Below are 13,889 nucleotides of genomic sequence, written 5' to 3' on the forward strand. Positions count from 1 at the left end.
TCTCAGGTCCGTAGTATAGTGTGTCGATACATGAAAATACGCAACAAAAGATTAAAGAGCCGATTTCAGAGTTCTCATTGAAAAATTACTAGAGAAATTAGTGACGAAAAAGAACAATCGATATTAAAAATATAGTTCTCATAATCACCATTCTTAGATGATGAGGTCGCTCTAAACATGTTGGTACTTTACGCAGTCGATAATTCAGTTCGTATGATACCACCACAGACGAGGTATATGAATAGACCTTTCACCTAATGTAATTTTTCGGCCCGAGTTTCTGGGGTCCCGGGACCCCATTACCATTTTCGTGTCACTCGCAACGTTATCAACAGATCCAGATATTAACACAAAAGGAAGTGAGACAGAAAATAAAATTAGATAAATTTTATTATTTTTTAACGGAATTAAAGCTGTACGGTCCATCATTGGACATTAATCGATTAATTTCATTGGAGTAATCAATCGATTAAGAGTATTTAAAAATTTCAAGATTATTAAAATTCCTAAGGATGTATTTCATTGATACGTATACCGCAAATTCTCTATTTTTTATTTTAAATTGTAATACATCATTTATTAAAAAAATAACTCGGCAGAAACGTATTTGCGACTCGAAATCAGTTTAATCATATACCTCGTCTGTGCTTTCACCTAATATAATTTTACGGCCCGAGTTTCTGGGGTCCCGGGACCCCATTACCATTTTTGTGTCACTCGCAAGGTTACAAACAGATTCAGAAATGAATTTTAATCCCTTCCATAGTCAATTCACATGTACTTACGCATACACTACAGCTGTTTGCCCATTAATGCTAATTCAATGAATAGTTTCTCAACCGACCGCCATCCATGAGAAGAGGACGCTGAAATCACCTCCGAATTTTTCGCTCAGTATGGCAATTGTTCGAACTGACGTACAAAAAGACAAAAATTAACGAGATACACTCTTCCAAAGTGGAACAAAATGTTAAATAGATCATGCATCAAATTGTAAGGGAATCCTCGTAAGAAGGCTTTAATGGTCACTGGTGGTCAACAGTGAGATGGACATCAAGGTCAGTGGTCCAGTGAAGATCCAGAAATGGTCAAGAGGTGGGACCAATCGAAATAGTTTCTTTGTAGACGAGACAGACTTACCTGTTATCTTCAACTTTGGCTCTGACTGGTCTCCCCACCCTTTCATCACCTTAGACATATAAGCAGGGTCACTGCGAAGATTTCTTCAGTCGCGTCGCGAATTCGGGAGTGTACAAATAGCCAGAGGAGAACCGGGGACCGCTGCTGACCTCTGCTGGCCGCTGCTGTCCACTACTGGCCAGCGCTGACCACAGCTGACCATGGCTGACCAATACTGACCAATACTGACCAGTGCTGATTCCGCGTTCCTGCTACCAATGACCACTACTGACCACTACTGACCAGTGCCGGACGGTGATGACCAACGGTAAGAACTGTTTAAAAATTCTCTCCCCTCTTCTATTCTATCATTTGATGCCAATTTTGCTTCAATGAATTGATTTTGCCTTGTTTATCTAACCGATGTTGCTATAATATGAATATTTTCTTACTTTACAGCTGGCCCTTATGGTAACTACCCTATATACTGACAACAAGTAGTAAGTCCACTCCACTTATTTATATTTTATTATTTTTATTTGTTTGTTTGATGTGAATTCAACTTTATTTATCTATCTGATTTTATTTGGTTATTATGAATGTTCCTTTTCTCTGTTTCTACTTTTACATTGTTTTGCGAATTTACGTGACTGCTTCGATATGTATAATATTGCAGGATATAGTAATATAATATTGTTTACAATCATACACTATATTTGTTTCTATACAAATTCATGAATTCATATTTTTACGTTGTTGCTCGAATTCTCGTAATATTCTACGGAGGTACTTTGTTTGATTCTTCCTTTTCGTTTGATCGTTTGGTGTTGATTCAACTTGGTGTCTCGATCCAAGTTTCTTTCATTATTAGGAGTGTTCGTTTTGATATGAATAACATTGTGACGATGCATATACCGTATTTGTTTCGATGTCTCTGACTCGTTTTTTCGTTCGTGTTCGTTGTTCGACACTGATTAATATAAGATTTTTATTTTTACTTCTCAGCTTAAATTCTTCTAACATTTTGCTAATATACTATGTTCAATTCCCTTTAGCTAGGTGATAGATCATTTTAAAGTGTTCATTAAATTTCCTACCATATCTCACTAATATACATATGAGTTTTGATTTCAGTTTAAATTTGAGTTAATCGCAAGGACATCGAGGGAGAACGCCACAACCGCCGAGGGACCTTTAATTGCAAGTTGATTAGTCTTAAGCTTCGTCGCGAGTATTAAAATTAACGTCGAAGCCTTCTTTATTATACGTATCTCCGCGTCCTACCAAACAATTATTCAATAAGTAGCTTGTCTCTCGCTCGTTCCCTCGTTCCTAGCTTCGGTCACCGCTGTTTCATAGATTGAAACATGTGATCGGCCGTGTAGCTGATCCGAAAGATCTAATCGCCTTCCCTTTAGTAGCTCGATCGAGGGAAAATGGTACTCTGCTGGAAGGTGTGGAGTTTCCGTATCCTGCGGAAACGCATACCTTCCAGCGGAAGTCGACACTGTTTCAGGTACTCTCTCTATGTCAGACAACTTGAGTCGGGTCCTTCGGGCTCCCGGCGGGTTGCGTTGGAGAAATGGAGACCTTCGATTCGGAGTCGCAGATAACGTCCGTTATCCTATAGAGATCTAGTTAGCAAGGGCAGTAGGTTCGATCCTCGGATCCGCTGCACGGTTCAGCGTCGCATCGCGTCGCTTCGCGTGCCTCTCAAATTAACTTCGTCCCTCTTTTTAACCAAATAATTGCTTGGTACAACTAAACCAGACCATCCAAGGAACTTTGTTTCCTTCTATCGTCCGAATTTTAGTTTTAACTTGACCAGACTTGAGCTTCGACGTTAATTTTAAGTCTCTATTATATGCGTCTCCCAATATTGCCAAGTAATTATTTAACAAGTAGCTTCTCTCGACTCGTTCTTTGGTTCCTAGCTTCGATCACCGCTGTTTCATCGATTGAAACATGTGATCGACCGTCCAGTTTGTCCGAAAGATCTAGTCGCCTACCCATGATGGATCGATTTCTGGAAATAGAAATCAATCTACCAAGGGCAGTGTTGATTCGATTCGAAGATCTGCCGCACGGTTCAGCATCGCATCGCGTCGCGTATCCCACAATATAGCTTCACCCCTTTTCAAACGAAATAATTACTTGGTACAACTAAACTAGAAGATCGAAGGAACATTGCTTCCTTTTATCTCTCTAGTTTAGTAATCCAGCTAAACTTAGCTAAAAGGGAGATCGATGGAACTTTAATTCGATCTATCTCCCTTCGGGTCTCCACTCGCAGCAACCTCCACGTGGTGAGACCTGGTAATCGGTGTCACCCACGATAGAAAAGTTATTCTTCATGGGTGACACCGAGCTAATGGCTGCGAATTTAGAATTGTTTCTTGATATAATAAACGAATTTAGATTTATAGTTAGGCAGGTGTTTGGTTAACCATTATGTTAGGCAGGTTATTTTTATTTGAAGACAAATTCTTTTGAAAATTCTTTTAACTCTCTCTGTTGATTATGCATCTTTCATTGGTTGCACTTTCGTTTGTTTCTTCTTCGACCAACGATCGTGGGTCAGAGAAGATTTTTATTAATGGAGGGTGGTTGGGAATCGGTTAGGGCGGGTCTCCATTCGCAGCAACCTCCACGTGGTGAGACCTGGGTAATATTAATTACCGTTTAATTAATAATCGTATCACTCTTAGCTGGGTAATGCAATTATTAATTAAAAACTGAATAATATTAGCAAATTGGCTGCGATCCGCTTTGCATAGATCATCATAAATATAAAACTTCTTCACTGGGTTAGTTTTAATTCTCATTGATTCATCAAAGATTCAAGAGTATTGTCACAGACGAAGTATACAGGTAGGTCTTTCACCCAATTGATTTTTTGGCACCATTTTTATGGAGTCTCGAAACCCTATTACCATTTTCGTGTCATTCGCAACGTTACCAATAGATTCAAAAATTAATTTTAATCCCTTCCATAGTCAACTCACATGTACTTACGCATACACTACAACTGTCTGCCCATCAATGCTAATTCAATGAATAGTTTCTCAACTAACCGCCATCCATGAGAAGAGGCCGCTAAAATCAGCTCCGAATTTTCAGGTCGGTATGGCAGTCAGATTCGGCCGCGAAAATCCATAAGGTGAAAAGTCTACTTGTATACCTCGTCTGTGATTCAAACAGTCAATAAAATACCAAACTTACTATCGTCTCGCAATTAAAATTATAGTGTTAAATAACAATGAGAGCAAATAGCGAATCGATAACCAGATAAAGAAGAATGCCCCACCAGTTTACGCACACTAATGCACAGTCATCTTGTATGTGAGCTCCTGTGCTTCGACAGCTTCGGAAATTCGAGAAAGATGGCGAATCTGAGTCCCTCTTTGTCGCCCTTCAAATAGCTGATTCCGAGTCTAACATGGCAATCTGCAGAGGTTTCGAGATTCAGATGCTGGGAAGTAATTTTGAAATATAAAATCATTAAATGTGGCTTTCAGAACCCATCACTGATCCTGTCAACTATCATTCGTGCAACACTGCTTTGGTGAAAATATTGCCCTAAAGGCACTGATATTTTATGAGGTTGGCATATCTGTTCATGCACCCAGAAGTTCCATCGAACGATCAGATGTTTCGAGAGAGAGAGAGAAAGGCTTCTTTCTCGAATCCCCGAAGCTGCCCGAAGCGCCACGACTCACGTACGAGATGGCTGTGTATTAACATGGATAAATGAAGGGGCAGTTGCCTCTGGGCACCGGCTTGTTGTCTGGTAACATTGTGCGGGCGTCTTCGAGCCAGATCTACGTGAAACTTTCCTAGAAACATCGACCGTTCCAAGCGTTGTAAACACCGACGACTAACCGTGTTAAAAATATCGACTCTCGCGTTCTAACGTGGGCAAGGCCATTTTTATCTTAGAAGCTATCAGTTCCACCGCAGACAGCTACGAACGTGTTCTGAAATCATGGCGTTCCCCGCGAGAATCGCCAAGTTCGAGGTACGTTAAAGATTTGCAATAAACGTTATCGTTTCGAATTTTACAGTCTCGTACGTAGAACAGATAGCCGAGAAGTGCACCGAATATGTATCCTGGTTGAATTTCGAAGTTTGTTATCAAGCGAACGAGTGAATCGGTACGACACAGTAGCAAATCTCGTTTGCATCGTTTGTTTATAGTCTAAGTTATCGAAGATGCAGCCTTTTCCGACGGTTGATAAATTTGTCCGACCATGTATGTAGTATCAAAACTGTCGGCTGTTAGACCGAGGTTAGACTTCCATTGATTCGAGTGGCTCGGTTCGTTAATGATTTATAATCGAGTTAACGTTGGACCTTGGCAATGACACACGCCGGCAAAGTATTGTACGAGTATTAGAGCTATTTTATGCAATTAATAAAGTATACACGATTAAATAATATATGTAAAAGATACATTATTTGTGCTCTACGTAAGTGTGTATTCCTAGACTGTTGTACTTAAATAAATTAATTTTCAACACGTGTAATATAGTGTCATTTATCTTAGGATATAAAAAATAATTTTCTCTTAATATAATTACCCACGAAATTCTAATATTCCCCATATACTTGCAATAGAAATATCTTAATATTTGTATTTTAATTTTGATCGGATAGTGCAACACGAGGATGTATGATATTATTTCTCTAAACTTGTTACTTCGAAGCTCACGTATTAGCGATCACATTATCAGCAGATTCTCTTATCGTTAATGTTATACAGCACGTAAAACGATTCTGTATTATGCAAGGCATCTTGTTTATCATGATTCATGATAAACTTTGCATATTAAAATCCACATATACGGTAACCGTTTTCACTCCTCATATTACGCTCGAAATATTGAGGAGTCCCAGAAGCATCCGTACAAATTACCAAAATTACACAATCTTTTGACCGCGCCAGGGTGATTTAACCCTAAAAAAAATATACAAGAAAATCCCCCCTTTAGAAAATAGAATAAAAACGCAAGTTTCTAGAGCACCGTGGCCTTATCGAATAAAACATTACATATATTAATAATAATTATTTACGAACGTTCGATGAATAATGCGCGAAAACAGGAAACCACTGTCATCGAACTGCCGTTATTACCATTTATTAAATCGATTGCGAGAGCCGCCGGACATTGAAATTATTTCTTATTTTAAATTCGTTCGAACGTCGCGACGGTCATGCTCGTTTTTCACGCGGGATTAGGTATTTTTGATCCAAATGGATTTACTACCAAATTGACGGGGGCCCGGTAGAGGTTGCAAAGGGGAATGCCATTATCAATCCCGCGTAATGGGGCTTGCATACTTTACGTAACGCGTGGTTCGCGATTAATCGATTGGCCAACCAGAGTATCGTGTCAAAGTGACGTTTACCGCGTGTGGAACAAACCATTGATCTCGGTGGGAAGGGGGGGCTCCTTATCACGGTCTTAGGCACTCCGAAAACCGGGGCAATCCGATGAATTCTTTATTCCGATGCGATTCGAGCTTCTCGAAATAAACACTGTGTTACATATTTAACAGGGAAATTACTTTGTTGATTACTGATAGTTTTAAAGATAACGTCCTCGTTTAGCGACACACGATAGTTCGATATACAGGGTGTTCGGCCACCCGTGGGAAAAATTTTAATGGGAGATTCTAGAAGCCAAAATAAGACGAAAATCAAGAATATCAATTTCTTGACTGAGGCTTCGTTAAAAAGTTAATAACAATTAAATTAAAAAATTTTAAATCGTTCTGGAAAAATTATTTTCGGTTGCGAGGGTCAATTATAATCATTTTTTATGAATATACATACCCCCGAAATCTTACTCAATTTCGAGAAAAAAATTCATGTAGTTGAAAGTTTTGGGTGAAAAAAAAAAAATTTCGAATTGTCTTGGAAAAATTATTTTTAGTTGCAGGGGTCAATTACAAGCATTTTTGGTCAACAGACATACCCCCGAAATCCTACTCAGTTTCGAGAAAAAAATTCGAGCAGGTGTGAAATTTTGGGGCGAAATTAAAAAATTTAAAATCGTTCTGGAAAAATTATTTTCAATTGTAGGGGTTAATTACAATCGTTTTGGGTCAATACACATTCCTCCAAAATCCTACTCGCTTTCGAGAAAAAAATTCTTCTCTAAAGTGAGGTTAGAAATGTTTTTCTGAAATTTCATGCGTGTGTTTAAAACATGATAACTTCTGAATGGATCGGAGGATTTTAAACTTTTTATTGTGAATAAATTAACGTGGAATTTATAAATTCATTAATTTCGCTTTTTTTTTTTTGAATTCAAGTTTATGTAATGTTAATTGAATGATATTTTAGGCGCTACTTGCCAGAAGGACATACAGCAGTAGCGTACCGACGGTTAAGATGTACATTGATGGCCAATTCGTAGGTAATTATATTATTGCATTAAAAATTGTTAAAAAAAAAATTTTAGATTAGTAGCAAAGTTCATTAACATGAAAATAGAAATAGATATTATTCTACAAGTTTGTTTCGTGTTTATGCATGTCGTATTATGACATTATCTAAATCAATTTAATATAAATCGATCGAAATTACAAATTTTTTAATCAAAATACAGTTTTTCTCCGCGGAACGGAGAAAGGGAACTTCAATTAATATTTCGTTATAAAGTGGAACGGTGCAGGTAAAAAATTTAAAAAAAAATATCAACTATTTTAATTAAATGAATATTGCGTGACGCAAAAACGATCTCGATGAAAAATATTATTTATTTTCTATTACTCCCAGATAGATTGAGAATTTTAAACAAATTGAAGTTACTAATTTTGACAATTTAAAAAGCTTTGGAGCACAAAGGAAAAACTGTGATAAATGATTATGGAGAAAGAAGCATTTTACAAGTGATAAATTATTTGTATGAAAGAGGCATTTCAGAGGTATTTTACAACCTATTTTTCATACAGCCTTTTATGAATAATTAAAGTCCACTTCTGGAGCTCACGATTGTTGCTCGAGTACCCATTGAAAACAGAAAAGGATTGAATTTAATGTTGAGAATCGACGTTGTAAAGAATATTTAAAAGCGGCACGAATAAGGCCAATTATGTGAGGTGGAGTAGAGGATCTCTGCTTGAAATATTTTAATTATTTTTCGACATAAACACAGACGTACACAAAAATCACCTATCTGTGCTCTCATAAAAAATATTTCTTTTCTAATCACAGAGAGGTTTCGATTTGTTTCAGAATCGAAAGCCACCGAATTCACGGATGTCCACGATCCGGCAACGAACGAGCTGTTATGTCGCACACCAAAGTGCACGAATGAAGAAATGGAGACCGCTGTTCGAAGCGCGAAGAAAGCTTTCGAACAATGGAAAGACACCAGCGTACTCACCAGACAGACTCTGATGCTCAAGTACCAAGCACTTATTTGCGAACACTCGGTACGTTGGAAAATAGATGATACGCAAGGTATCCGACGATCGACATTCACTTTTTCAATCGTACAAATGTCTCGTGTTTTCAGAAAAAAATCGCAGAGAATTTGGTCAAAGAGAATGGCAAAACAATGGCGGACGCCGAGGGGGACGTTCTTCGAGGACTCCGTGAGTGTTGTTGGAAAAATATCGTAGAAAAGTTTAAGAATGATATACAGGGTGTCTCACCCGATTTTGACATCTTGATTTTCTCGCTATTGTTACTCGTAACAAAAAATGTTTCAGCGGAGTTTTTTCGTGAGTGGACGCGTAAAGGTCATATAAAGGTCAACTTTGTTTTTTTAAATGGAATGAGGTATTTTTTAATACATCGATCGATTCAGCTGGACAATCGTTATAAAAAAGTACTAACAATGTAACGTCGAAAAATGAGTAGTTCAGGAGATATTTCAATTTAAATTATTTAAATTCTTAAGGGGTCTGGTAACTCTAGAATATTGAAAAATTCGATTTTTTTTTTTTGGCTTAAATAATAGTTTGAAGCCTTAAAAACATTATGCGAAAGGTCTCAGTGTCGGAACAATGTTTTTGCTGAAAATTTAGAGCCCCAAACGATGACGTGTATCTGCGTCCTGTAGCGCCATTACTATCGCGCTAAGCTCGCGGTAAGCTCTGTTTACCAACGTTGGACTAGCAAAAACGATTGACTGAGGTCGGTAACGTTGAAATGTAAACATTTGAGAACTATTCGATTATGACAATCATTCTTGAGTTTGAGTTTAGTTTCTCTTAGACATCTATCTGTTTGTTCTAAAATGAAGTACTCAAGAGCCGAAAGAGTAGATGTAGTTGCAGCGTATTCCAATTGAAATATCTCCCGAACTACTAATTTTTCGACGTTACATAGTTAGTACTTTTTTATAACGATTGTCCAGCTGAATCGATCGATGTATTAAAAAATACCTCATTCCATTTAAAAAAACAAAGTTGACCTTTATATGACCATTACGCGTCCACTCACGAAAAAACTAATAACATCAGAATATGCTCTACTCGATACCATTCAAGCTTCCGCTGAAACATTTTTTGTTACGAGTAACAATGGCGAGAAAATCAAGATGTAAAAATCGGGTGAGACACCCTGTATAATTGGATCGGAGAATAATATATTGCGCGCCATATTTGTTTGTTGCAGAGGTGGTCGACGCATGTACCGCGATTCCCGTTCTCCAAATGGGCGAAAGCACACCGAACGTCGCCACAGACATGGATATAGTCTCTTATAGAGTTCCTCTAGGCGTGACCGCCTCCATCTGTCCATTCAATTTCCCAGCGATGATACCTCTTTGGTCGTTTCCTGTATCGGTCGCATGCGGGAACGCGACTATCTTGAAACCGTCAGAGCGTGTACCGGGTGCTTCGATGATCCTCGCCGAGCTTTTCGCCGAGGCTGGTGCACCGCCAGGATTGCTGAACGTTATTCACGGCCAGCACGCGGCCGTCACCTTTATCTGCGAGCATCCGGACATCAGGGCGGTCTCTTTCGTCGGTTCCGATCAAGCGGTACGTTCTATCGGGTAAACCTCCATTCGTGTTTATCGCATATAGAAACGTATTTTATATACGGATACCCTCAACGAAAGAGTCAAGGGAGACTTTAATTAATTAAAATCGTTAGGTGGTTTTTATCCATGCGTATTTCATACAATTTCATTTAAAAGTTTTAGTTCCGTTTGTAACAGAGCCGACGGTCCAGTAGCTGTGCGTAGCTATCGCGTTTATTCCAGTTCCTTCGTTCGTAGTACTATAGCTCATACCGTAGAAGTTCTCCCCACTTTCGTCTAAAGCAAGAGTGGGGCTCGTTGAGCGCTAGCGAGACCCACGTTCGATCCGTATATCGATCGCATTTCGTTTTCGTAGAAACATGTAAAACTGATTTTAGAAACTCCTTTTGTATAAAGGGAAACAAACATTCGATCTTTGGTTTTGCAGGGAAAGTACATCTACAAACACAGCAGCGCGCACGGGAAACGGGTGCAATGCAATATGGGAGCGAAGAACCATTGCGTGGTGCTCCCAGACGCGAATAAGAACAAAACCATCTCGCAGATCGTGGGCGCCGCTTTCGGCGCGGCCGGGCAGAGGTGCATGGCTCTGTCGATCGCCATATTTGTTGGCAGATCGAAGGAGTGGGTGCCAGAATTAGTGGAGGCCGCGAAAAGGTTGAAGGTCAATGCTGGGTATATACCTGGCACGGACCTTGGACCAGTTATATCGCCCCAGTCGAAGCAGAGGATATGCGATCTTATCGAGTCGGGGGTGAAAGAGGGTGCCACCTTGGCTCTCGATGGCAGAGGAATCGTAGTCGATGGATTCGAGAAAGGAAACTTCGTGGGGCCAACGGTGCTCGTGAACGTGCAGGTAGCGTTGTTGAAATTAATTTATTCTCTTGATAGTAATTATTTGGCCTTACGAGACGATGAATCTTACTTGATCGAATCTAAGCACGGCATTAATTTCTATATCTTGCGTTAGCCTTCCATGCAGTGTTACACCGAGGAGATTTTTGGACCTGTTCTCCTGTGTATATTCACCGACACTATGGACGAGGCTATTACCATTATTAATAAAAATCATTATGGAAACGGTACTGCTGTATTTACGACGAACGGCGCGACAGCCAGGGCATTTTCAAACAGGGTCGAGGCCGGTCAAATTGGTATAAATGTTCCAATTCCAGTGCCGTTACCGATGTTCAGTTTTACGGGGAATAAAGGGTCGTTCTTAGGCGACAATCATTTCTATGGAAAATATGTAAGTGAAGCTATGAATTCTCCTGTACTGTTAGAATTGTAAAATGTATGATTTGTTTCTAGGGCATAAATTTCCACACGCAAACGAAAACCATAACACAATTGTGGAGGTCCGGTGACGCCACTGACATTGCATCCTCAACGGCCATGCCGACTATGCAATAATCTGAGCACCTTATTTCGTTCAAAGATTGTTCGTATTGAATATGGAATTATTCTATCAGCTTTGCCCCAAAAACAAGTAGGAGGCGAACAGTTTCTCTTGAAAAGGGTAATTCGTAATTTCCTGACAATATGTAAATACAGTAATGTCTTCCATTAGTCTGAAATATTCAGACGCAATTCCTTAGACGAAGTGTTCCTATAATGTTTAATAAATCTATATTTTGTAATAAAATAATAAAACTATGATCAGAATATCATTACTCGTATTTATCAATGTAAATGAAACATCTAATGCCCCGGTGACTTTAATGAAACTCCGTGGATTCAATTGCTAAGGTGCTTCTTGGCACACTTCCTTGCTCTATGTGTCTAATGACCGTTATATACTTTTCTGGATCTACGCCAAGTTGGAATGAAATCTTTAATTGCACTAATCCGGGATAACTTTTAGTCGACAGTCCTGATAACGTTCAAGTTTCAAGTTGTCCAGAAACTGTCGCATTTGATTAATCTGCAATCTTTGCAATCACTTCGTTTGATATAGAATCTAAACTCGCAAAACTGGAAGTGACATTTTGTGACAAGTGATAAATTTTAGTAGTTCGTCGATACGCAAATTTAATTAGAGATTGCAAATGTACTGCACACTGATCGAAAGTTGCCAACGGATCAGGTTAATAGCAATCTAAAGGTGAGGATTAGGCAAACCGGAGGCCCTATCTCTTCGCCCCTGAGACGAAAAGTTTACGGATACTCGTCAACTTACGATCTCTGCGCAGTGCAAAGTTTATCAACGACGAAATAAGCGGCGTAAAAAACCAATCAATAAATTAGAAACTACCACAAAGAGTTAACGTTAACTTTTTAAAAATGAAAATACCTAAATTTGTAAAATACTTACAAAACTAGTTTCAAAGATTAACTATTTGCCCGGTAGCCTATTTACGTGTAATTCAAAGTTTGAAGTGTTCACAGTACACCAAAGTCCTTAGAAAAAGACAGAAAAACAAATTATTTTGGTTGATTTTTTAAAATTTTACAACATAATCTCCTTTTAACTCTATACACTTTTCCAAGCGTTTCTCCAACTATTTTAAGCCATCTAAAAAGTAAGATTTCGGAAGGTCCTCAAAATAGGCATCTATTTGAGCGATGACCTCCACGTTTGACGTGGATCGTTGTCCGCCGAGCCATTTTTAAAAATTTGTAAATAAGAAAAGGTCACTGGGGGCCAAATCCGGTGAATATGGTGGATGTTGTAATAATTCGTACTCTAATTCCAAGAGGATCTTTTTCTTTTTTAAATGAGGACGTTTTTTCTTGATTTCTTCGCCTAACGACGCATAATGCTTTCCAGTTATTGTTTTTCCTTTTTGCAAGTAGATAATTCCGCGTGCATCCGAAAAAATTGTGGCCATCACCTTGCCAACCGGATTTCACCGTCTTCGCCTTCTTCGGAGCCCGTTCGCGTTCAAAAACCCACTGTTTTGACTGTTTCTTTGTGTCTGGAGTGTAACGGTGTACCCACGTTTCGTCCACGGTTATTTATCGACGCAGAAAAGTGCCAAAACAGCCTCAGAGTCGACCACACGATTGCGTTTATTTTCCACTGAGAGCAAACGCGGCACCCATCTTGTCGAGATTTCTTTCACACCCAATTTTTCGTGCAAAATTGAAAACACTGTACCTTGCGATATGCGTCTGGCCTCAACTATTTCACGATCACTCAAAACCATATCGTGGATTTTGTCAATCATTTCGGGAGTAGTCACATCCACTGGACGCCTCGAACGACGTTTCATCATTGGTGCATGTACGGCCACGTTTAAACTCATTTGCACAATTGTAAATAGTTGCAAACACAGGAGCAGATGTGCCATGAACTTCATCCAACTCAGCTTCGATCCCTTTCGGCCTTTTAAACACAAGCGTTTAATCACCACTCGAAATTCATTTTTCTCCATTTTTCTAAATAAGCAAAAGTTTCTTGCCTCAATGGACAATAAAAATGAAATCGTGTGGTGGATATAACTGGGAATTTTACAGCTGTCCAGTGAGTCATGATGCTTACTAAAAACAAAAGCTTTTGGATTTTCCAAGGACTTATCGAACGACCCTCGTACGTATAACAATATACGCGCGCGAGTTAGTACCGCTGGCTCTTTTTGCCTAAAGTAAACACACGGGGGGAAAAAAACGTATAACACGGAACGATCGACGGGCGAAGTTTCCAAATTAAAACCACCACGTACGGGGCTCGTGTTTTATTCAAAATGGCGGGGAATGTAGCGGGCACTTTTAGCCATATGCGAAACAGGAACGTTGCAAGGGGAGTTCAAGGTCGAGGAGTACTCA

The 13,889-nt window shown here is 39.1% G+C and overlaps 1 protein-coding gene across 2 annotated transcripts; it reads left to right on the top strand.

Moving 5' to 3' along the window:
* Positions 1-4,900: 4,900 nt before the first annotated feature.
* LOC122397146 (probable methylmalonate-semialdehyde dehydrogenase [acylating], mitochondrial) lies at positions 4,901-11,780 on the top strand. 2 transcript variants are annotated; one of them, XM_043396073.1, is made up of 9 exons: positions 4,901-5,141; positions 6,846-6,858; positions 7,486-7,541; positions 8,363-8,562; positions 8,646-8,724; positions 9,752-10,119; positions 10,549-10,977; positions 11,092-11,370; positions 11,433-11,780. In XM_043396073.1, the coding sequence occupies exons 1-9, from the start codon at positions 5,105-5,107 to the stop codon at positions 11,532-11,534; spliced, it is 1,563 nt and encodes a 520-aa protein (XP_043252008.1). In that variant the 5' UTR covers positions 4,901-5,104; the 3' UTR covers positions 11,535-11,780. The 2 variants fall into 2 exon arrangements, with proteins under 2 accessions (XP_043252008.1, XP_043252007.1); XM_043396072.1 differs by lacking the exon at positions 6,846-6,858 and having other exon boundaries at positions 4,901-5,137; positions 7,469-7,541.
* Positions 11,781-13,889: the final 2,109 nt, after the last annotated feature.

The sequence above is a fragment of the Colletes gigas genome, unplaced genomic scaffold, assembly GCF_013123115.1.
Source record: "Colletes gigas isolate AHSC1104 unplaced genomic scaffold, ASM1312311v1 Colletes_gigas_Sc00009, whole genome shotgun sequence".
NCBI classification, from domain to species: Eukaryota; Metazoa; Arthropoda; class Insecta; order Hymenoptera; family Colletidae; genus Colletes; species Colletes gigas.

Bases quoted from the DNA above. Each gene is read 5' to 3' on its own strand.
- LOC122397146 (XM_043396073.1), top strand. From the start codon at position 5,105: ATGGCGTTCCCCGCGAGAATCGCCAAGTTCGAGGTAC. The intron at 8,563-8,645 runs GTACGTTGGAAA...TCGTGTTTTCAG, and splicing joins CACTTATTTGCGAACACTCG to AAAAAAATCGCAGAGAATTT. The intron at 10,120-10,548 runs GTACGTTCTATC...TTGGTTTTGCAG, and splicing joins TCGTCGGTTCCGATCAAGCG to GGAAAGTACATCTACAAACA.